Raw genomic sequence first — 25,863 nt, forward strand, 5'->3', positions numbered from 1 at the left:
GATTATTTTGATGGATTTTTTTAAGGAGCATAGGAAAGGCAATGGGAGACCACAGAATCAATTAGGGAGGAAACAGTATCCTGAACTTGGATTATGCTGATGATTTAAGTATCCTAGATGAAAGTGTGAGCAAAGGGAATGAAGTTTTAGAGGTTTTGCGAGTTCAAGTGGCTAGAATTCGTTTGAAAATTAATGTTAGGAAGACTAAGTCACTAAGGCTAAGAATGAGTGAAGATTAAAAGGTGACGTTGGGTAATGAAAAGATTGATCTGGTGGGCAGCTTCACTTACCTTGGTAGTATTATTAGTAAAGATGGTGGGAGCAGTGAATATTTTGAAAGTAGAATAGCCAAGGCTTAGGGTATTTTTTCACTGTTAAAAAAGTTTGGAAGAATAAGAAGATAAGTCTGCAAACCAAGATTAGAATGTTAGAAACTACAGTGATAACAGTGGTCAAACATGGCTCCGAAGCATGGACGCTCCGAAAAAAGGATTAAAATTTGCTAGATGTTTTCCAGAGATATTAGTTAAGGATTGTTATGGTTACCCGGCTTACTGACCGTATTTTAAACAATAGGATATACAAAAAATGTGGTTCAATACCATTCTCTAGGGCTATAATGAAAGAAATGTTGAGGTAGCTAAGGCACATTGTGCGGATGAAGGGTGACAGATTGCCGAAAATTGTTATTTTTGGCCAACTTTCTAGGGCTAAACGGAAAGTAGGTTATCCCAATCTGGGGTGGGAGGACGTCAGGTTGGAAGGAAATGGGAACTTCGTGGGGGCGTGTAAAAAGAGAGGTTTTGAATAGATTGAGGTGGAGGAGGAGCATGTGTACCTGTGTTGGCCTCAGGTGGCTTGGTGCTGTGGTGAGTTATTAGTAGTAGTAATGCTAGTGGATGAATAGAAAATGAGAATAAGTAAATTCTATGATATTATTGAATAGAAAAGATGTAATTTGTACATTTTTCATTGTTTTCTTATAGTTTTGTTAATAAAAAGAAAATTTGACAATCTAAAAAATTAATGTGTCTATGTTTTGCACTTAAAAATTTGGCTTGATTTTAAGTTTGCTATCAATAAAACTACAGGTACCTTTTCTTGCATAACCTATCATATCTTGCAAATCTTTATACCATCGAATCTTGGGCTTTTTTGACTTGATCTCATTAATCGAAGTTGAGGTCGTCAATCAAGGTTAAAGTTAACAATTACAAATTCAATGTGTAAGCTAGCCTATCTCTTAGGAAATATTAGTTTAAAGAGAGAAAAAAAGTAAGGGTAAAAATTATTATATAATATAACATACTTAGGTTGTAGAATGACTCAGTCGAAATAAGGTTAAACAAAAAATAAACTTAGTTCAAATTCTATAATTATTATCTAAAATATGAATAATGCACTGGCAGCAATTCTACTTCTTACAAAAATAATTCTTACGACCATAAATAACACTCATTTAGTTTGCGTTCTGTATTGAACGGAATTTTTATAGCTTGGGATCTGTATTGGAAGAGAATAATGACTACGACACAGACGAGTTGGAGAAATTGCAGTACAAGTATTTGACTGTGAACCACACTTAACTACACTAATTTAGTGTGGAAAATACCTGAAAATTTTAAAATATATTGCATTCTAAATTGGTTTTAAGCATTATGCTATGAAGTTTCGTTTTAATTTAATTTTAGCTGTTATTTATTCGTTATGGCATTTAGACAGGAGTTTAGACGAAAGAAAAACAAATTAAAGCACCAGAACTTAGCAACCAATCTATCAACTGCAAAATAGCAGTATTATTTTAAAAAGAGACAAAGAACTCAAGAAAATATGAAATTGAAAAGGAAAATAAGAGATAAAGTAAGATATGAAAATATGAGATTGAAAGGCCGCTGAAAGAAACAAAAACTTGAGCTCGCACAAAGACTTTCGATGTAAATTTTAGGAAAATAAAACTATACAGAGCAAAGTATAAATAACGTTAACAGACCAGGGCTACCAATAAGTAAAAAATTAAGGAATGTCAGCTTAGTCACCTCTTGCAAGACTCATTTTTAACGCCACTGTTTGGATGACTGTATTTTCCACTGGTTTGACAATACTTCATTCATCCTTCCCCATCCCTTTGCCATATAGGACTGGAGAGGTCATCTTGTTCCTGTCGAAGTCACTTTCCTAATATGCTGCCAATATCATTTCCGTTTATTTAAAGTTTCTAGCCCAAACTTATTTATGGTTTCTGAGTTTGGATGTGCGCCTCCATTGGATTGTAAGTCCTCGGCGTAAGCTGACTTACAATTTTTATTTGGGTGATACTTCAAATGAGTCAATCGCGGCAGGACTGTAATGTGTTTTCTCCTGAGTTTTGGACCCTGAGAGCCAAATTCCTTGTTAGCTTAGGGTTTGACTCTTTTTATCTATTTCCTTTGTCACCAAAGTTCATGGCCATTTTTTTGTAATTCTACCATTTCCTCTCTATTAAATCTAAAATACCAATCGGGGTGCAGTTTTGTTTTATTTGTGTCAAAAACCTTATCGTGGCAGTTAATAGATATAAACCTACTGTTTGTTGGCACCTTTGACATCTTTAATTTGTCAGTGCTCTAAAAATTCAATGGTTTTCACTGGATGAAGACGTTTTCGTCCCTTTTCACTGATGACCGCACTCTTGGTACCGCAGCACAGAGTCCGATATGCATCCTAAGCAAGTCGACCTTTTCGAGAGAGTCATTCTTTGGTTCGATGCTAATTGCCTTGCCGTGAATGTCACTAAGTCATGTTTTTTATTTTTCTCGGGTATTTCTTACACTTGCCTTCACTTATTTAATATCCATTTATCAAGGGGTCCTCTCCGTAGATCTACAGAGTGGTATATCAGATTGGTATGAACAAAGAGTGTGGTTCAATCCCGCTTTCTAGGGCTACAATGAGAGAAAGGTTGAGATGGCTAGGACATGTTCTGCAGATGAAGAATGAAAGATTGCCAAAGATAGCACTTTCCAGCTAACAGTCTAGGGCTAAACAGAGAGCAGGTCGTCTGCGATTGGGGTTGGAGGATATCGTAAAGAAAGATTAAAGGGAAATGGGAAGTTTCTGGGAGAATGTAAACAGGGAGGCTTTGAATCAATTGGGATGGAGGAGGAGCGTACATAGATGTATTGGGCTCAGGATGCTTGATGCTGCAAAGAATTGTTAGTAGTGGTGGTGGTAGTAGATTTTAAATTGTCCCATTAAAGATTACCTGGATAGTCAGCTTAAAATGCGTTTTAAACGTTGTTGCTTGAAATGGAAAACTAGTTGTTTCTATCATCAAACTTGATGTCGAATGATACTACTAATATACCTCGGATATTCCCAATAAAACAACGACTCCTTTAGGACCAACTTAGAACTCAATGCAACCCCAGATTCCGACCGCTTTAGCACTAAATTAAGACCACTGTCAATCCCGCGACTCCAATTTTAAAGCATTGCTTATAGAAATCAATTCTCTTTTTTTGTTGGTAGGGTAAACAGTTGCTTTTTGGCAGAATATGTGCCAAAATATTTGGTAAAATAATAGCAAAATATCTGGAATTTTTTATGCCAAAAGTTTTCAAAGAAAAAGCTATTGAACTTTATCATGAAATTCAAGGTTTTCAAAGTTTATTATTTAAGCTAATTTCTGAAAAGTGTCACTCATCTGGCTTCAGTTTTTATAAATAGCAAAAAAAATGTCCTAAAAGTAATTGTTTACCCTGATGTTTTGTGCCATTTTTCTCACGTTTTTGCATTAGAAACAAGTGAATTTTCGGTATACAAGCAATCTCAGTCCACAAAATAGTTCAACCAGGGGCAACTAGAGGATAAAACTTAGGACACATACAGTTCAACCTGCAAAAGGTTTTCTTTTCCTGCTTCCAAAGGCTGCATTTTTTACATCAGCATTGAAGACGGCTTAGCAGAGGGACCTACCTAAAATTTCTGCTTTGTTTCAATTTTTTCTTTCACTGGCTGAAAATTGTGCCCGTCACTGATTTTTCTTCCCGTTTCTTCATATATTTTTTTTGTCCTCTTTTTTTTCGTGAACCATGGTAAATTTCCTATTTTAGACAGCTTAATATAGGAAAAATTAGATCCCTCAAAGTTTAACCGATGCAAACCATACTCTTAAACTGGTTTAAGAATTTAATCGGTTTAAAAGTATCTCCAAACGTTTAACCGGTGCAAATTCAAAACCAAACTCCTTCTGAAATGCAAATGGAAGTTTAATGCCATTAAAGTAAATCCTCATAAAGCTCAACTATAAAAATCGCTGCAATGCACATAAAGTCACCAAGCCTGAGCAGCAAAGATTCACGTTATTCTAGATTTTTTTGCAAAATTTGTTTTATATAGTGAAGTCACAAAAGATCTAGAGTTTTAACAAGACTTACTAAAAGATTACCAATTAGAATAACCAGAATATCTTTAATATAAACTAAAAAAGCAGCAAATAAATAATAAGACTAGAAACTTTAAATACCGTTTCATTTGATCCTCCCTTTACAATTCAAGCGAGGCTGAAGCGAAAAATAATGAAAAAAAAAAATTATATAGCTCTGGGAGACAAAGGTTAGTGTTTGCATAACATCGTCAAATTAATGAAAAATAAATAATCCACTTACTTGTGATTAATCTTCACTATAATACATGTTTTGTTGCTGGATTATTACTTCATATAAACATCAGCTTAACTTAGAAAAGCTAAACACGCCATCTTCTTAATTTTATTTATATGTTGACATGGAAATGGATTTTCTCTTGCTTTCAAACCTTCTCAAAGATAAATTTAGTCTTGCTTTATCCCTATATAAAGCCAGAGGTGAAATTTGGGAATATTTCTTTTTATGGTTAAGAAACTTCGTTTTTGGATTAATAGTCTTTTTTAATAAGTTTATAATAATTGGTTGCACGTTTCTGATAGAAATGAATTGTTTCCCAGCAAAATTATTTTGGAAGAGAATTCAGGGTTGAATTTTGGCTCTTTTACTGAGCACTTAAAAAATGACCAATAATAACATTTAACGCGTAAACAAAAAGATGCTGAAATGACACTTTAATAGCACGTCACAATGATCCGACGTCATTACCTTAGACCTTAGATCCACCTATACCTCCTGAGGCACCCAAGGCATCAAGGAGGAGCCGCCAATCTTTCCTCCTGTTTGTTGCTGCAGTGATGTCTTCCCATTCCAGTAAAACGGAGGTGTGCATGTTTCGTAGATCTCTTTGGTAGATCCGGCGCAGTGTGTTACTGGGCCATTCCCGGCTATGAGTTTCTGGTAGCTGGAACTGGTAACGTAAAATGATAACGTCACATCACCTATAATATCAGAGTCGTTATAAATGTTGAATTGGGATCAAAATGGAAAAGTTAGAATCCACAGACCCCTTAAAATTAATATTTTATGCATGTTAAAAGTTCTAAAATAAACAAGGCTTTCCGTCTAAGATTTATATGTTTTATAGAATTTTTTTTAAAATCCTGTTACCAGAACTTATTTGATCTCTTTTACAGAGATTTATTAAATAAGTTTATTCCACAAAATAAGTTTTTCAAAGAAAACTAAAGAATTCCCTGAAACTAAAAATGAGCAAAAATAAAATAAAATAGTCTACCAAGCGTAAAACTACCACAAAACAGCATCGATAAATAAACAAAACCCAAAAGGAAAAGAAATTAGAATAAATAACTGATTCAAACTCAAAAAGAGGAAAAAGTAACATGAGTAGGGTTCAAAGCCCCTATACCTTCCCAAGGCCAGAGCAGAATTTGCACTTTACTGAGAAAATGCAAATGAATCTGGATTTTCAGTTTAATATACATATGCGGATATTCATTCCTTAAAATACTAATAACATTCATATATTGAAGATATTAAAGTGAAAACATTTAAATTAATTTTTTTCAGTAAAGTACAAATTATGTTCTGGCCTTGGGAAGGCATAAGAGTCTTTAGCCCTACTTATGTTACTTTCTGCTAGTTTTGAGTTTTTATTGGTTATTTATTGTAATTTCTGTTCGTTTTGGGTTTCATTTATTTATCGATGCTGTTTTGCGGTAGTTTTACGCTTGGTAGATTATTTGATATTATTTTGGCTCATTTTTCGTTTAATGAAATTCTATAACTTTCCTTTGAAAAACTAATTTTGTGGAATTTTTTTTTGATTGATTTCTGTTCATTTTATATTGACATTGTGTTTTCAGAGAAAAAATAAATAATAGGTTAAATCTTTCCTGTTTTTTTTTTTAATTTATAGTTTGGCCTGCTATTGGTATGCTGAAGAAAATTTTTTAACAATTTTTAGCAACATTTAAAAAATCTAGAGACAAATAGTAGTATTTAATTTTAGTTTCAAACTTCCTCCAGTTGACCTGAAAAATAAAACTTTATACCATTTGCCAAAAAAATCTATTTATGCTCATTGACAGCCTGGATGCACTTACACTCTTTTGATTTAGTTCAATTTTAAGAGCAGAAGTAGTTAAGAAGTAGCCCGGGAAGTTTGAACATAATAGCCTATTCTTAGTCGTTCTTGGGATACTGCTGAGATGTCTTACTGGCAATCAGTAAGCACACAGTGCTTTTTGATTTAATCTTAAGGCAACATTTTGTTTTTAAACATAAAGTCAAATGGGAGGGTGGGTGTGGTAGGGGGATAATCACTTTTAATTATTAAAAAGGGCATCAGGCCTTTCTATGTTCAATCAAATGAGCCCTTTCAAAGTTCCTGCGACAACTCCTTCAACACGAAGTACCCTGGTCTAAACAACAACAACAACAACAAAAAATCAAACATTATACCCACATCGATCTTTACTATGAACATTTCAAACATAGTTTTTAAACATAATGGGCAAATTGCAAAAGTATGGAGGGTTGACATATACAGCAGCCCTAAAGAAACAATTACAAGACTGTTCAGCTACGCTGAACAAAATGGCTATCTTAAATATTTATAGGAAGTGCTTAGAAAATTACGAGCTAAAGAAGAGGGCTAATTGCCCTCTAATCACAATTGACTCTTAAAATGGTACTTGAGCTCCAAATTTCCAATCAAATTAGCTCCTTTAAAATACCAATGGTAGCTAGTCCCGTAAGATATTTTGATAAAAGACCCTTTGTCTTTATGACAGTCAGCCGACACTGAGTCCCATAAAATCCTTTTAAGGTACCATTTCCCCTTAACAAGTGATCCATTTCACTTAGGAATCATTTTGAATTAGTTACAAAGATAGTATTAATGAGATAGTCTTAGTTAGATAGATTCGACAGACAGCATTGTTGAAATGCAAAAGCATCGTCAAAATGCATCCGTGGAATTGAATTATAAATTTAAAATTTAACAGTTCGTGAGGATGAACTGTAAGCACCTGGGCAAATAGTAACCCAAACTTTAGCAAAATGTGGATTTTTCGTCCAAATCCTCTCCGATTGGTTGATTGGATAACGCTTTTCCCGCTCAATTTCATAGCGTCAACCTTTAGGAAGCCAAATAATCTGATCGTCTGGCATATTGAAGTAAGAAATCAGTGTAAGCATCAGTAATCTGTGGTTGAGGAGGGGGCTGAACCCCCTCCACAACCATACAGCCCCTCATACACTGGATTATTTTTTCCAATTTGAATTTTAATGTCATTCTTTACTTTCATTTAATATACAACTGTTTTTTTTTTCATTTAAGAAAAGGAAGGAATGATACCACTTATTATACAAATTATGCAAAATCATTAACAAAAGCTTACGAATAGTCAGGATTTTGTTTGAACACTTAATATTCTTGATAAGGAAATATTATGAAACTGAATTAGCATTTAGATTTATTTTTAATAGAAGTAAACGAGATTATTTCACTAGACTGTATTTTGGCATTTTGAAAAACCTTTGGTGTAGGGTCATAAACAGGCGACGAGAGGCGATCAGTTCCATTGGAATTCTTAGATTTAGACACTTTTTCTAGATTTTATTACCTTTGTCCATCTTTCGTCTAGTTTATGTGTCTTTTTGGAGGCTCTAATCCCTCTCCCGAAATTAAATCCTTCGAGTGTGACACTTTGTGTGATGAGTGTGGCTTCTTTGATGGGTATAGTTTCCTTTTTACGCGCCAATTAAAAAAAAATGTGGAGCTGTTTTCGAGAAAAAATAAATAGATGAATATACACTTACAAATAGATGAATATATATATATATATATATATATATATATATATATATATATATATATATATATATACATATATATATATACATAATGCCGAGAGCCCCTTGCACTAAGCACTCAGTAGACTTGTATATATTTGATTTTCTAAAACTGGTCTTGTCCTGACTTCTGCCTGAATATCTATTTTACTTTTGCTTACAGTATCTACTTGACAGGCCTGCTGATATAAGTAATTACACAGCAACATTGTATGCTTTTACGGTCTTCCTAGCACACGGTGTTTTATGCTCTAAGCACTAGAAAAATGCGCTAGGGTGCTTATAGGACAGAACTTAAATAAGGAATGAAATACATTGTTAGATTATCCAGTTAATGGTCTTTCAAAATACAGTAATCGGTGATGTCATAATTGTATCCCATCCCGCTTCTCAAGGCAAGATATAGACCAAGGCTGTATACAAAACCTTGCATATTTTGTGGGTTTGTTATTATTTTCTGCTTATTGCTCATCGAATGATTGATTGATATTGTCAAATAATAAGTCAGCAAATTTTCCCATATAACTTAGGACTATATATAACCTCATATGGGTGGGGGGCTGGTATGGATTGGTGCCGATGGTAAATATTATTTTTGGGAAGAAAATTGAATGGAGAATTGAATTGTATATTATTTTCTTTTCCTTTCTGATTTCTGTCCTATAAGTAAGCATAACCAAATATTACCGAAGAACAGCTGCAAAGATGATGGTCTGTAGAAGCAAGCCCGAGATATGTTTATTTCTTTTTCAATTAAAGTTTGAACTTGGTTTTAACAAGTTATACTTTTTAGAACCATCAGAAACAGTTATGAAGAAGGAAAATTTATTGCATTTTGATGCAGAAGGATTGAGCCCGAAAATGAGAACACTCCAGTCACCTACAAGTGTACTTTTTAAATGTAAGAAAGGAGAGTGTGGAATTCTTTCATTAATCCTAGAAGCACATGGATTAGCACAGGTAAAACATTGTGCTTTAGTTATTAACCCCTGTGCTAACTTATAACTCACGGTAAAACGAACTAAACATTCGGTGCTACTATAATGAGGGAAATATTTAGATGGCTAGGGCACGTTTTATGGATGAAGGCTGGCAGATTGCCAAAGATCCTCTTTGTTAGCCATCCAAATAGGGCCGAAAAAGAGATCGTCCCAGAATGGGGCGAAGAAAGGTCATAACAAAACTAAAGTAAGTAGAAACTTCTTCGGAGGGCTTAAAGAGGGAAGCTTTGAACAAATCCAGATGGGGGAGGAGATTGCGCAGTTCTGATGGCCTTAAATGGCTCGGTACTGCAATGAGCTGTTAGTAGTAGTAGTATTATAATCAATTACAATATCAAGATGAACTGGTTATTGCATGAACCAAAACAAAATTCTTATTTTAGAAATTATGAAAAGTTGAGTCACAGATAAACTTATATAGATTTAACACAGAGTAATCCAATAAATTCAAACTAATCTTTTACTCGTTTTACTGGTTTACAATTTCAAACAACGAAATCAGGGTATAAAATAACGGATGTTATTAACTTTCTCTTTGCCATAGATGTTGAATAGCTTGGCTGGCTTCACAAATGTAAACCATTGAATACAATGCAAACCTTTAACCAGGAAAATATAGAAATTAGTCTCTCTTTTTCCATTAGTTTAACTGACAACTGAGAATTCACACTCTCTAGGTTTGCTGACCATATTTGTATCACATGCAGTGCTAAAAATAAACATTTATGTGTATATTAATGAATAATATTTTAAATATTACGTCAACCTATATGAGGCTCTAGGTCCTTCATCGATAAATAAAGTGTTTTTTCCTTGACTTTGGTTTCTGATCGCCAATTCACGACCCTCACCACCGATAAATCACTTTCAGACTTGAACCAGGGAGTGGCTTTGGTGGAGTCCCCCACGGGCTCCCTCAGCTATCCCCTCAGGATTGTCATCCAGTGCTGTTTAGGTGCACACAAGATAACGCATCATCTAACGGGGCAGCTGTCTGAGTGGCAAACTTAGGGCTTGGCCTTAAGCATTTGCTCTATTTCTAAACAGTGGCCTCTCACACGGGAAAACCCAGTTCTGTCTGCTATACCATTTGTCTTGATCCTTATCTAGAACTTCATTGCGGTTCAGGTTCCTTTAAGACCTAAAACCAACTCCACCATTCTAAACCTTGGCTGTGCTCCTCACTCACCACCTCAGTTACCAACAAAGGGTCAAGAAACACTCACAGTGGGGGAGTAGGTAAACTAGGCTGTTTTGTACCCCCAGAACTGGACATGAGGGTGGTCCTGAACGTGAGAGATTACTTCAGCCCAGAGATGAAAGTTGCCTAGATATCAATATCCAGGATGTCCTTAGGCTCCTAGGGCTCTCCCTTGCCATCCACCATTTCGAGATTCAAGCCTAGGTTTCTCTCTTTGACCCTCCCCATCCGTGGTTACGGGCTTATATTTTCACCAGGCAGGCCCTGTGTTCTGAAACCAGTCCTAGATCATATAGAGAAACTATAACGACCAAAACGCTTTTCACTTCGCTCCCATATTAAGCCAAATACACTAAGCCAGTACCACAAGAAGAATACCTCCAATGCCACCGATATTACATTGATAAAACTGTTTCTTCAAAAAATCATGCGAAACTGATGGTGAAAATTCTTCCACAAAATTTGGTCATGCTTTAAACCTCCAATTTAATGTCACAAGGCAAATTTCAATCTTAAGATTTACCATAGTTAAATCAATATAAGTGGTTCAAATTGATGCTTTTCCCGTGGTTAATGACTAAGATTTCAAGATTGTCAAAATGAGAATTCCATAACCAAATTTAAAATTCTCCCTGCTGCTGGTTTGCGTGGCTTTTAAACTTTTCTTTTCATGCATAACTATAAAAATAATTCATTACTGCTGCTGCTATTATTATTTATTGGAAAACCCGTTTTATAAAAAAGGAAAAGACGGAATAACAAATGAAAAAAAGAAAATAAAATAGATCTAAACTTAGTAGTTATACATGATGGTCTTTAGTGACGAAATCAGCTCTGAGAATAAATCAGCAAAGATGAAAAAGAAAACTCATTTATACACTGCACTGCAGCCAAGTGACATATTTTTTTAAACTCCCCAATACTAAAGAAACATAAGCGATATGAGCATCATTGCATCAAGCCACAATTGGTAAGAAATTAACCTAAATAATCATCAGTGAATTAAAATACACAGTAGATAATCATATAATCACGTAGATAATCAAGAAACGGTAAAACAATTAAACGAGGCTTTCAACTGCTGGTCTCAAAATCAGATCACTCTCAACAAATGATTCATTTACTCCAATATACATAAATATGAGAAACAAGGAAATTATTCAATCATGAATTTTTTACATCTTTACTTACAACCATATGCTTAAAAGAATGAATAATTTAAAAACATTTAAATTATTAATAATATGCGTACTATATTATCAGAGAAAAATTGACACCAAGATTGAGAATAACCAATGACACTTAAATCGGCTTCGTACGAAAAGAGGCTAAATCATCTATCAGTTTAAGAGTTGAAGAAGTTATACTAAGCGCGACAAGAGACACTTAAAAAAACACAACAAATGCCTCTTAACTACTGGGCCAGTACCAACGGCCAACGATGGTTCAATTTCGTTAAACGGGAATTACAAGCAGACATTTGCTTTTCCACAGCTATGAGGGAGTCAGCAATGCTGAATTTCTAATCAGAAAAGAGTTCTGGGTCCTAGGAGAAAATGTAAAATATATTTTGCCAGCTGGAAGAAAACTGAACGAAGTTTTTGCTTGTCGTATTTTGTGAGCATTTTCCAAAATGGTGATATGTACAATTAATATGGCATGGCGACAGAATTGAAATGTTTTGAAAGAAGACGGTGGTTGAAGCGTAACTGTTTCATTTACAAAAGAAGCATATGATCACCCAACTCTACGTTCAATATGAGCAATTAATGGTTGTCATGTGGGCATTATTGACGAACCAATGAGAAGACCGAGGTAAGTTGTATGATCTACTGGCTTAATCCTACTATTTCCCAGAGGAATATCCCCAGACGAATCTTGCTTCCGGTTGAAGAATACTCTTTCAGACTTTTCAGCATTAAACTAAAGACCTAGTTTTGCATACTCAGATTGTAGCATTGCAAAAACCTCACTAATGCGCTGGATAGTTTGGCTCAAATTCAGAATGTTGTCTGCATAACATACGAGAGATAAATTAATACCAGTAAAGATGAAAGATGTGGGGACAGCTGACTGTGCATAAAGAACTCCATTGTTGAAGAGTGAAGGTGAAAAAACAGCACCTTGACGGGTACCTTTTTTGACGTTGACAAAAATATCAGGGGTTGGTTTGTAGAATTGAGAGTTGTCAGCCTAGCTAATTGATAAAGTACTAGGTGAACTTTAAGACGAGAGTACATGTCTCGAAGGGCTGTGATACATGAAGGGCTCACTCAGATGGTCAAACAACAGAAGTTCAAAAAGTTTACAGAAGGTAGAAGCCACTGTTAAAGGGCGAAAAGACGAGCACTGGGTGGCGAGTTTACCTTTCTTTGAAGTTAGAGTGGGATCTCCAATTGAGGAAGAAGAAGGTGCAACTCATAGAGTAACAATTATCTGCATAAAAAGAGCAATATGACTTACCAGAAGCTCACTTCCATGCAGAATATGAAGAGCGCTCACTTTATCGGTGCTAGAAGGTTTCTTACGTATTAGGCGTTGGATTGCTCGCAGTAAAAAACCACCCGAAAAAACAAAATTGTCGGTTAGACAACTAGACCGAAATTTATCAAGCTTGTTTTCATATTCGGACAGTGGGTGGTATCTGGTGGGGAGAATTCAGCAGAGAAGTATGAATTCCACTTGAAATCAGGAATAACCTGAGAAGATAGGTGGACGCTAGGAGGATATCTTGATACATTTTTCAGAAGGAAGGTTGGGCCAGAGAAGCTTGCTGGGATGTCTTTCAAACTCTCTGTTTTATATGGATAGATAGTTCTGTTGCAAAGTTCCTTTTGGTAGAAAGACGAATATCAGAAGCCCAGCCAGATTGATGATGGTCACACTGGAGCCACAAATGGTACCAAAATTTGGATTCTCTCCAAGCTTCAACTAGGCTTGGATTACCGGGCCGATGCTTTGTGACAATCCAACGTATACGCTTAAGAGAAATAGCGGCTTTTTCTGCGCATCACAGGGCATGGAAAATTTGTACAATATCTAGATAAAGCCACATTTCATTTGCTCCAGCTTGTGGACTTCTCATGAGCAGCAGGAACGGAACATGAATTCTATGTAAGACAGAATTAGTAAAGATTGCAAAAAGATCACCTTGGATATTTTTCCAATCCTTGTAAAATTGGGCGTGAGGCTAATTTGGCTGTAGGGTGGGAGTAGACTGAGCAGAACGACAAGATATAGATGCAGATATTAGAAGGTAGTCTGATGGTTGGAAGTCAGCAAGAGCGTGGACAGGTGACACTTGGAGGTTTGCAGAAGAAACTGCAAGGTCAAGGTCCGACACGTGACTGCAATGGTGTGTGTAAATGTAGTCAAGATCTTTCTTCCAGATCCTAAGCCAATCATCAAAAATAACTGAGAAAATAGAAGTAAGCAATAACGAGGCGTCACTTAAATTACAGTTAAAATCTGATATAACAATACAACAATTATCTAACTGACAAATCTTAGAAAAGTAAGCCCCTTGTTTCTCACACGCAAAAGTAAATAAAAATTTCGATCAGTCATTGCAGTAGCCTGTTGAGAGAGAGACGTCTACACCGACATACTCTTCTTCACGGACAGAGAGAAAAAAATGAAATGAATCAAAAATATTTGACCGAGACAAGGTCCTAAGAAGCATCGGAATACCACCTGTGAGGTGGCCACTGGAAGCGGATCATTTAGCAGGCCCAGAGCAGCGAGTAAAATTATTGTTAATTTTGGGAAGGCCTAAACTATGACTAGTCAAAAAGTGCTCTTGTAAGCACAATATATCACAGTTCAAAAGCAAAACTTTTATGACTGGAAATTTTAATTCAAGTCCACCATTAATATTTGATGAAAGTACAGCTTGAGCGGCGGTAGACAGATCCACATCGAACCATGGGCTTTGCTAGTTGACTGTTGTCAAATACTCTGCTCTTTAAATATTTTTTATTTTAGGTGTGAATCCCTAGAAGTGGGTTATGTTCTCCTCTAGTTGCACTGACTAGATCGAGTTTGCGTTCATACTGCCCACAGTAATAATAGTTTATATTATAATTACAATCTAAGTTGTATTTCTTTAAGAAATTTTTTTATAGTTTATGTTTAAATGATAATTTGGGATTTGTTGATCTATCATTATTTTTTTGTTGAGAAGATAATAATAAAAGATTATTTGGGTTTATTTTATCACGAGTGTGAATCTCTATCTTCCACGCTAACGCGTTTTTTATTTTACTTAAACTTATAGATTTAATTGTTTTCTTTTTCATATGTCGGGTCTATTTATAATAAATTTGGCAGAAAATTCAATGAAGATATTCTGAAAAATCAAGCCTCAGTAAGAAACTTGCGACCCAAAATGTTACATTCTAAAACAGTTATTTAGGAAGAAGCAAAATTTCTAGCGTTTATATTGATGCCAAAATCTTTCGAACCTATCCACAGAACAGGCAAGTTACAGCTTACTGTGGAACAGAAAAGGATGCTGTTTTTGTAATATCGAAATAAACAGAAGCAGCTGTGAAATTCTAAAACAGATTTTAAAAAGCTAAGAAAATATTAGGCGATCACGGGAGCAAAACGGTAAGCCTTAGTGTTGCTACTTCTATATTATTTCTTTTAGGAAATAAGTCAACTTATTTTCCTTCATCCCCCCGTCAGTTACCATATAAAGGCTATAATTTTTTGATAAATGAAGATGATGAAATTGCGAAATGAATAATACATATTTCCAACATAAGAAATTTTCAACTGTAAAACGAAAATAGTACTCTGAGGAATGCCATTGACACTTATACATCCTAATTGCATAATAATGTAATGTTTTAGATGAATTTATGTTAATTTTACAGTCGATACAAGCCTAAGAAATGGTAATTAATCTGTGCATATTTTAAGTACGACTTTGTTGAGCAAAATGCCGATTTTTAAAGGTCGACCTGTCGTAACTTGACATTCCGTGTAAAAAAAAAAAACGTTTATTTTATAAGAAAAGCAAAGAAAAGAAAATCAATAAAACTAGGCCCTTTGTATGTATTGATAAGCTGTTTGTTTAGACATAAGTCATGTTTGACATTAATACAGTGTCTAATCCCTAAAAGTGAGAAAAAGCGATAATATTAGTTTTTGTAATGGCGTGTAGTTGACTTCTTTTGCTAAATCATTGATTGAGATTTCCCCAAACTGATTTGGAACTCCTTTGAAGACAGTAATTCTTGAAAAAGAGAGGAAAGCATAGAGAGAAGAGAAAGAAAACAAATGTATGTATTCCTGTGTTCTAGGCAGCAGCCCCGTCTGACGATGTCACTTTAATTTGGACGGCTACCCACTTAAAACCAGATAAGCTAGGAAATCTGAAACCTCACCAGAAGATAAATCACTTTCCCAGGTAAACTTTGGGGTATATTTGAAATTCTTTTTATACCTCCAACCTGCTCAAACTATTTTATTATAGATAGTAAGCCTACACAGTCGTAACTAAGGTCATATCATTTCCTTTGTAATTTGTAGGATTGTTTCTCTCTGTTTAGGATTGTTTCAAGCTGATGTAAAATAGACTAAGTTTCTGACCTCTGGGGATAAACAGTTTCTTTCGTAACAGTTATAATTTAATGTATTGTTTTTAACATTTAACCGTAATATAGGCTTACCAAGCTTGTGTAAGCATCTGTGGTCAGAAAATAAAAATTTCCTCCGTACTGTGTAAAAGTTATTTAATTGTACCTTATATTTAACCTAGAATTTAGTCTGTGGTGCCACAAAATTTCTCAAACTATAAGCTTATTTGCTCTAAGCTTAATTTTTGTCTGACTTGTAAAAACGTGAAAAAAAGCGTATAAGTGAATTTTGGATGTGTTTAAAAAAATTTGTGTAAACCAAAAATGTAAAGGAAAATTTTTTATACATTTTTCTTACGTTTCTACGAGGCGGACAAAGCATATTTTGTCCCTCGGTAGTAGGGAGAGGGTTATTACTCCTGTACGAGCATTGTGTTGCCATCTATAATCGAGTCTAATGCCGAAAGGACATATTGTATGCATGTTTTTATGGTTTCTCTCACTGAGGATGAAAAAATATAGTTTTTCTCACTGAAGATGTATTTATCATGGTTTTTCTCACTGTTTTCTTAGATATCAAAATAAGTTCACATCAACAATAGCTGGATTATTTATCGAGTCCAACGGGACAGGGTAAATGACACCTCTTACAAGGTCAATTGGTTTGTTGTTTTCTTGGATGTCAATATAAGTTCAACAACATTGCTGAATTTAGACATCTGGATATTGTTTGATGGTCATGTGTGTTGGTCAATTTATTCGTTGTTTTTTTGGATGACAAAATAAGTTCACATCAACAATTGCTGGATTATTGATCGAGTCTAATGGGTCAGGGTCACGTGTCTCTTTCTAAGCCAATGAGGGAGTCGGAAATATTAACGGGATAGGAATTGCAGTGAATATAAGGAAAAGATTTTTGCTATAGTTTTTATTAGTGTGTGAAAAGAATTCAAGGAGTGAGAACAGTTTGGCTTTACTCATCAGGATATATTTTTAATAATGAGTAGAATGTTTACACTATTAGAAGTTGATAGTGGAGTTGGTAGCAATGATACAAGAGCACCAAACATTGCGGTAGAAATTACGAGAGGATCACGGCTTTATCTGGAATGGGATGATGTATATGCAAGATATGTGATATCCTTGAGCAAATTTAAAATGTAGGATCAATTATGCTTCGCTGCAAAAGTTGATATAGCACATGTGAATAGACTTCAAAGTGCTTTAAGTGCATTAGTGAAGCATATAGAAGACAGTAAGCTATATCACTAATTCTACATGTGTACTACAATTGTTGTAATTATAAAATAAAATGGTTTCGAAATCGAAAATGTTCCCTTTCTTTTTGTTAGATTAAGTTGAACGAATCATGGTCAGTCTAAGGTCAGCAGTGAGACTGATAGGATTAAAAAATGAATAAATTCGAGAAAAAGAGAATTAGATCGAATCTTGTGACTTGGGAAAAAAATTTGATTTTGGATTATGATTTTCTCGAGTTATCCCTTCATCGAAAGATATTCTCACAGAGAACACTTGACAATATAATGAAAACTGATTCTCCCCCATTGGACTATTGTATGAAACTTTTACGATGTGACTCAAATGCTTATACTCAACTTATTGATATATTAACTGGAACAAAGACGAATAATATCATGGACATACTTTTGAAAACATTGCCATATATTCAATGTAGATGGCTCCCCCAATTCGAACGAGGTAGCGTCAGAGAGTTACTCCTCTCACCGTTCCTCGTTCTGAATTTATCGAACGAGGATCAGTTTCGTTTTAGCTGTGAGAGAGTTGACATCAAAAACCAAAAATGTTCTATACATGTCCACTATGCATGTACATTCTTGGCAGTTGATCATCATGTGAGAATTGTACAATTATTCATGACATAATGAAAAGTTCAAATAATGCAATCCTTGTAAATTACATAGAGGATATGAAGTGCAAATTAAAGGATGTAATTATTTCTTGAAGAGTTTTGTGACTCTCAGCCTAGAGGACTTCTGTGCTCCAATTTTCACTATGACAAATTTGATCAGTGGGAGAATACTTACCCCGATATGATTGGAAAGAATCCCAAACACGATTTTAGTTTATTTCTACGAGATTGGTATGGTCTTGGATTTAAATTATTTTGGGAGGAAGAATCAGGCCTACGATTCATCTGTTGAAGCAACAAAACAATTTGGTTTCTACGTCATCGTTGTGACGATCCTGCCTATTATGACTATAAACCTAGTGATTTTTATTTGGCAGTTACGGAATGTGATCCACCAGTTGAAAACACTGTATGTGATATTGCTTTAAATAGACAGATTGAAACACAGCGAATTTCATAATATGAATGAAAACAGTATTATTAACTATACAAAAATATATGACAAGAGTGAAGTTACATTATAGTGTAGAAAATATGACCCTGACTTTGCAGCCAATCAAGATCAATATACAGTGATTTCAAATGATCTACCAGCATTAGTGGTTCACGACAGTTGCCTGTACACCAAAGAAGAAGAAATCTGAAGTAAAGAAAAAAGACATTGTTGCATATACATTTTTCATTTTTTATTAAACAAATTCACATACATTTCTTAAGCACTTTAATCGTAGGCAACTGAAATCAATATTATACAGTTCAGAGAGGATATTCTCCACTAGAAAATCATTCAGACGTGGATTGTCTACATAAATGTTGAAAAACTGCTTGTAAGTATAGCCGCGACATCGAAACACGAAATATAGTAGTGCATGGAAGCCACAGCTTTTAGTCATCAGATCCTGCACTCGTTTCTGATTTTGAATAATAGTTTTCCTACTATTCTCAATATAGTTGCTGATGTGTGGAGTGTAGAATGTTTAGGGTAGGCCAAGAGGATCAAAAGTTCAATCGTCTTCATTGTTTGAAAGATGCACAACCATCTGTGCAGACAATGATCTGTCTGCACAGCCGACGGATTGCTATTAGCAATAATTAGAGTATTGTTGGCACTTTGAATTTTTCCAAGAAAGTCCAAGGGCAGACAATAGGATCTGTATTTGGACACGTAGGGGTCCATATTAAATACATTGATTATTTGACTGGTGTTCATGGTGCCAAGTCTAGTTTAACACTGCCTTCGGGAGTTATTTCCCAATAGGTTTCAAATTGATTTAGCGAGATTAGTAAGATACTCTCAACTAATAGGTCGGCAAATGTACTTTCTAAATACACACTCCCCGTACGTACTATGCTCATATCTCGGGTGCCAGAAAAATACAATACAATGATACCATGTGTTTTAGCAAACAATTTTTCGGTTAGACCATTTTTTAAATAGTTGTGAATAATGATCTAGGGTTTGCATGGTCAACTCATACAATGTCCTGTAGGATTTATCAAAAGATAGATTTTAGAGTGGGATTCCATTTACTTTGCAGACAAGAGATGAAAGCCCAAACATTTCAAATTTATGTGGGCATCCAGTCTACGATCCTATTGCAATAGCGCTTTTTACAAATGCCTAGGCTAGTTTTGACGGAATTTCACCATTGATAAAGGATGAATCGGTGAAGCTGATTGGTGATTGTATGAGTAACAAGTAGTTTTACATTATTTCCACTGGCTCTCAGTTTTTCCACTGCCAAAGCAACAGAACTCATAATCTGTTCTATGCGTACATGTAGCATTGCCGAGAGGGAGAGAGTTACTTGAGGATTGACAGCAAGTTCTTTTCTCAATATGAAATTATATGGAGTAAGCGTCAATTTTATATCCACTTTGATATTGGGTGATAGCCATTGGGGTATAGTAAATATTTCATGATATATTTTTCCAACTTGATGCAATTCACTAGTTGTAGCATTTTTAAGTGCATCTGTTCTATCAGTATTAGTTATATATTCATATCAATTGGAGGTGCCTCTCAACTCCTTGTATGACTTGAATATGATCAGCATGAGTTACATATAGCTTGTAAAGTCTGAGAGATTGTTGCTTGTGCTCACCAGCTCGTCATTTATGACGAAATAAATTAATTGACGAAATAAATTAAGTAATATACAGTTTTCATAGGATATTCCATCGGCAAAAATTGGCAATGTATTATCGGATTTCCGGACTTTCATTTGTAAATCTATAAATATAGAAGACATGTCCATAAAGTAGTCTTCATTGGAATAAATCGGAAAGTGGATATTATCGGAAAGGGGTTGCTGTGGATAAAATTGTTCATATTATCCATGTTTTACACTCACATCAACATTGTCTGCATTGAATAGATTCAACGAGGAGGTGATTGAAGGCTGGGAATCCTTTTGCGGTATATGTGACATCTTAGGAATAGGAATCTAGTCTTGATCTAGTGATTCTCTCCCTGGGGCTTCTTCTTCTACTGTTTACAGTACGTGTCGGCTTTTTCCTTCTTTTCTTTGACAGGGGTGATGTCTTTCGTTTCTGACCTGAGTAGAGACTGATGAGTGGTGCACTTTTTCTCGACCTTTTTAAAACTTTTCCTTTTTGTTTTAATCTCTCGCCAAGGGTTCGTGCAGTGGACCTAAGATTTTCCGAAACACTTTTTTCTAAATCACTTCCAGACCTCCAATCGTGTAGTGTAGATGACGCAAAATCTGTCGCAGCTGTTACGATATATTTTCTAGCTAGAGGTAGTGCAGAGCAAAACAGCTTAGCAAACCAATTGCCAAGACCATAGCCAGACATTGACGAGCGACCTCTGTAATAGTTCATTCCATTGCCCAATTGTCTTGGGCCAAGGGTATTAACATTGCAGTCAATATCAGGACAAATGAATACCACTTTTCTATTAGACATCTTGTTGTTGTTGAACATTGGGTCGAAAATGGCATGTAATCACAGCCAAACCTTTTGATATTGCCAGGGTATGACCTAATTCAGTTCTTAGTGTTAACTGACAGAGTTACAAATAGAAAGTGTTTACGCAGATGTACTTAACATGCTTTATATTGTAGTGGTGAATGCCTTCATGATTGGTTTCTCGTTCAGAACTCGTAGGAGGGGAACATTGCTATTGCAAACCCGGGATGTTTCCACAAATGAAGCATAGAAAAATATACTAGTGTCCGTGGAGAAGGCTGGCGGATAGTGAGCAAAAATAAAATTGGTTTTTCCAGCACTTTTACCATGAATTATATTGAACTTAAAGCCAAGAACATCTCTCAGATTATCATTGATAATGACCTTTTCATTGGCAATGGGTGAACTAATGTAGATCTTGCCCCCCTCCTTTGAATAGTTGAAATGAAAAGCTCCTTTTTTACGAGCGGAAATTCTTTTATTGATAGAATGAAATAAATCCTTCTTACAGGTGAGTTCTTCGTAGGGTAATTCAATGTATGGATAATTCATTCAATTGATCTTTTTAATTTGTTCTTGATAACCTGAGTGTGGCGGCGGCCAATCATAGAGTCTAATTTTATATCATATTTGCGACCTTTTCTCAGGATGTCATATTTATTTTAGAAAATACTATTGACAAGAGCCACTTTATATGCGCCGTCAAATTTGGTGGCATTGGAAAGTTTCGTCCAAAAATCACTTGTGCTATTCAAGTCATTGTAAAGAAAATTAGAAATATTGGACATGAAAGTCAAATAGAAATCATTGTGCATTGTTAATATCTTCAACACTGACCCAAGAATCAAAATCAGAGTTGTATCCTATCCAGCGAACAAGCAACTGTCTCTTGCCCCTTGGAGTATGACTCTTTAATATCTTTTCAATTTGATAAATTTCACTAGTGTTTCAAACTTTTTGTAGTTCATATTAATAATAACCGCCGAGAATCTCATCATCTTAGGTGTCTCGCAGTCGATACGTCGTGGATATAGCGTTTAGGATTTTTGACACTTTAAAAAGTTCAGTGCTCTATAAATAATTCCCCTTTTCAGAAATATTGGTGGTTCTATTAATTCGAACAGCATCACCAACATTGAATTTCTTCTTTTTCTTCTCATTGACACTAACCCTACCATTGGAATATTGCTTTAGAAAATCCTCAAATGTATTTTCACTGCAATGAACGTCCCGAGGGCTTGAGGTGGACAGGGATCGATGGGTCGTTGGTTGTAGATTTGCATGATTTTACCAAATCATGAATAAAAGCAGCAGTCTTTTTCAAAGTACAATATCTTGAAATTAATAGACGAATCGTTCTTATCCCTCATTCAGCCAATGCAACCTTTATTGGGCTGTGACTATGACAGAGTGTTGTATTCTATTTCAATAGAACCTTTTGCGTTTGAGGATTAACAAATTCGCTGCTGCGATCCGATTGAATTTTCTATAGCAATTCTGTTCAAGAATACTTTCTAAAGTATGATTAACTTCAACACCTCTCTTTGATTGCAATGGAATAGCTAGCCATAGTGACTAAAGACACTGATTGCCACTAGAATATATTTGTAGGGTGCATTGTGACGTCATTGAATTGCATCTAAAGTTAAAAGATCAGTTTGCATTATATGCAGAGGGGAAAAGGCTGTAGTTTGCCGATATTGTTTACCACGAAGCCTGCGATTCCGATGCAGTGTGTAACTCGGTTCTTTTTCTAGATGCACTTTTGCTTTTTTTAATGTGCTGCTATCTATGTTAGAGGCAACTTTAGAAAGCGATGTGGGGGAGCTTAGACTTCACGCTTCACCAATATCTTCATAAACATGTTTCAGAGCTTCGACCATTTTGAACGCAAACACGTAGCGTAATGTCCACTCCCACTTTGCAAACTGGAGGGTGAATCAATCCGTCGTCGCTTTTTTCTTTCAGTCACGGTTGTTATAAAATCAATTCTTCTGCTGCTGCTGACGCAAGTATTTTCCAAGATTGAATCTTCTTCTTTTTTAAATGGTGGTGTTGGCGTTGTTTGAGGATTTGCTTATTGCCAATAAGACTTTTGGGGAAGTTTGATGCATTTAGAAAGGAGTATAGATTATTGTCAATTGATAAAAGTCCTTTACGATTCGTCACCATATCACAAATTAAATCAACTAGATTATAAATTTTTCCCTGAATTATAATTCGGTTCCCTGTGCTATCAACTTGAACTTGATGTTCACTGCTTTCCAACATGAGATATGTTAATACTCTTATACTTTGTTCTCGATAGGAAATTCAATTCATATGGAATTCAATTTTAGAGAATTCAATTCCTTCTCCTTTGATTGTATAGAATCTTGAGGATATGTTTCCTGTTTATGGGTATCTGTGAAGATGGCGGTGGATCGCTCACGATAAGGTCTATGTTTGTCCATATGGCGCAATGCCTCTTGAAGTAAAACTAGCTTTTTATCATCGGCAACAATCTCATCATTAATGAATTTGCTTAGATTATCTTCAAAATGTTCCACGGGCGAGAGGACACGTTCAAATGGTGTCAATTTATAGGGTTTAGCCATCACTGTTTACAAGTCCTGCAATTATTGGCAGTAAAAGTATCAAAAAGCTACCTCCCGCTTGAAGGAGATGTTTTCTTTTAAAAAATTTTCCATTGTATTTGCAAGCCAAGGCACATCAAGTGGAACGATGTTGCTTTGTCTGTTGTCTAACACCTTCTGGCAAGTGTACTTTGCCCTCAGTTAAATTTAAACGAAGTTCAGATATTAGATTAATGAAATCTTTATCAACACCATGTTTTAGTATGGCCTTCCTGAGTGGAGGTTTTGAAGTGCCTAAAACGGAAAATAAAAGTCGTTGTTCGTGTAGTTTCTTCATTAAAGCAAAAGAAACTACCTTCAGGTGAGTATATCCAACGGTGACAGCCCACTTGATAGCCTGATCGACAGATTGTTTCTCTTTGAAGATCAGTTTGACATATAAGCTATCGCAAAATCTGTAAGCATCACTCAAGTCTGGAATAGCTTCAAACATCTCCACTTTCGTAGTTTCTATCGGGTGTAACAATTGTCTTTGTGTCCTCGGCAGATTTTGTATATATAGTAAGAGCAAGCTTAGAGATTACGGCCTTATGAATTCTCCCAGTGGCACTAATGGAGTCAAGCAAATTCTTTTGACTTGAACACACTTTAAGCATCTCTGTGGCAGGGGGGTTCAATGTGACAGGACCTCATTTGGCACAGATTTAGAGGGTTTAAACCAGGCAGCTTTGTATATGGAGTATGAAGAACGTTCGAGAAGATAATTTAGTTTTTCACTGCAGTTACCCACTATACAGGCCAGTTTAGTTGCTGCCTGGTAATGTATACTAAGAACTTCAGCAGGGTCGCAATTTATGAAACTAAGTTTAAGCTGGTCGGCAGCATCCTTTATTTTTAGAGCCTCTAGAATATCCTCAACAACTAGTAAAACCGGCACGGCTGTTCTCCGCTCCTTGGGAATGTCCAAACCAACCTTATCCGTCAAAAACTTAGCAGCCATTGTAATATTCTCCTTACTAAAAAACTTCACAGCGGTATCCACTATAATGTTCTTTGGAATACCCTCATTTTCATCATTTTCTGAACGAGATTCAATACAGGGGCATATACATAATATGCCATTTCACTTCAATCACACCACTCCTCACAAGTGCTTCCAAGTGACCATAAACTATTAATACTCTACTAAGAAAACTCCAGGAAAACAAATCTGTTCTGAAGTACAAATTACATGAAAAGAATTGTTAACAACTATATTTTCTTACTGATCCTGGAATCACAGTATCCAAATTAAGCACAAGCTTGATTCAAGGATCAAACTACTTTCGATTTAATTTGACTTATTTAAAACTTAGCATTTTATTTGCTTCCAAGGTTTATCGAATTTTACATCTTCTTTGTCTTTTATCCACTTTCTCGTGCTCTATCACCTTTTATTTTGTAGGTTTGGACAGCTATACATCTAAAAGGTGTAAAAATCAATTATGACTAGTAAAAAGAAATGATTTTTATTAAGATCGATGTGCAAATGTTCTGCATGCTTCTTTTTGTATGCAACATGCGCATATACGAAAATGTTGTACATCTGTCTGAGTGTATCGTATACATATGAATTCTTAGGTCCTATGAACTAACAAGAAAAGACCGCCTTTACAAGAATCTCCAGAGAATGCAAGACTTATACGGAATGAGGCACTTCGACTTCATTCCACCAAGTTTTATCCTTCCAGCTGAGTATAAAGAGCTACTGATGGCGAGTTATAGACTACGATGTCCCTGGATTGTTAAGCCAGTAGCATCATCACGTGGAAAGGGAATATACTTGACATATGAGGTGATGCCATGTTTTTTCCATCAAATACTGTAAAATACACAAAATTACTAAAATAAAATATTTGAAGTGGAGATAAAGGTATTTTATATGTAAAATGTTTTGCGCGTGTATCTTAAACATTGCCTAAAACTTAGCAATGTTTAAAAAATGAAAGTCCTTCAAAAAAACTTTTCAAGAAAAAGTAAAGAGCAATATTCAAACCATAAATGATCCGAAATAAAGTAATGTAAAAAGCAAAACCCAAAACCAGTAGAATTTGCTTTGAGTGAATAAATAAAACCTTAATCAGACATATTAAAATGAATAATAAAGTAAACTTTAAAACGAACAGAAATGGCCGAAAAGAAAACTGGAACAGTGGCTTTTTGGACGCCTTTAAAAGCTAGGGTCTCATTTAGGCTTCCTTAAAACAATATGTCCTTCGAAATGTGTGTTTTAGCTTTTCATAACATTACCAACAACAAAAAAGTGATATACAAGCTATTAAAAGTTTATAACTACAGCATACACCACATGCTTTCAAACACTGTGCAAGGTTAATGTTATTAACGCTCTACAGAAAACTATATGTATTTTGAACATTATTTTTTTTTGTTTGAGATAAAATCACCAGATAGATCAC

At 35.3% G+C, this 25,863-nt stretch overlaps 1 protein-coding gene across 1 annotated transcript in view; it reads left to right on the plus strand.

Moving 5' to 3' along the window:
* The first annotated feature begins 4,764 nt into the window (after positions 1 to 4,764).
* The window catches only part of LOC148944074 (tubulin polyglutamylase TTLL5-like), a 136,971-nt gene continuing 115,872 nt past the window's right edge, over positions 4,765 to 25,863 (plus strand). Inside the window, exons 1-4 of the mRNA XM_089100602.1 lie at positions 4,765 to 4,843; positions 9,016 to 9,182; positions 15,734 to 15,840; positions 25,028 to 25,241. Coding sequence (XP_088956728.1) covers positions 4,765 to 4,843; positions 9,016 to 9,182; positions 15,734 to 15,840; positions 25,028 to 25,241 — 567 coding nt within the window. The remainder of the gene's footprint in view (positions 4,844 to 9,015; positions 9,183 to 15,733; positions 15,841 to 25,027; positions 25,242 to 25,863) is intronic.

The sequence above is a fragment of the Artemia sp. Qi Xiang Cuo genome, chromosome 14 (assembly GCF_049724085.1).
Source record: "Artemia sp. Qi Xiang Cuo chromosome 14, ASM4972408v1, whole genome shotgun sequence".
In the NCBI taxonomy this organism is placed as follows: Eukaryota; Metazoa; Arthropoda; class Branchiopoda; order Anostraca; family Artemiidae; genus Artemia; species Artemia sp. Qi Xiang Cuo.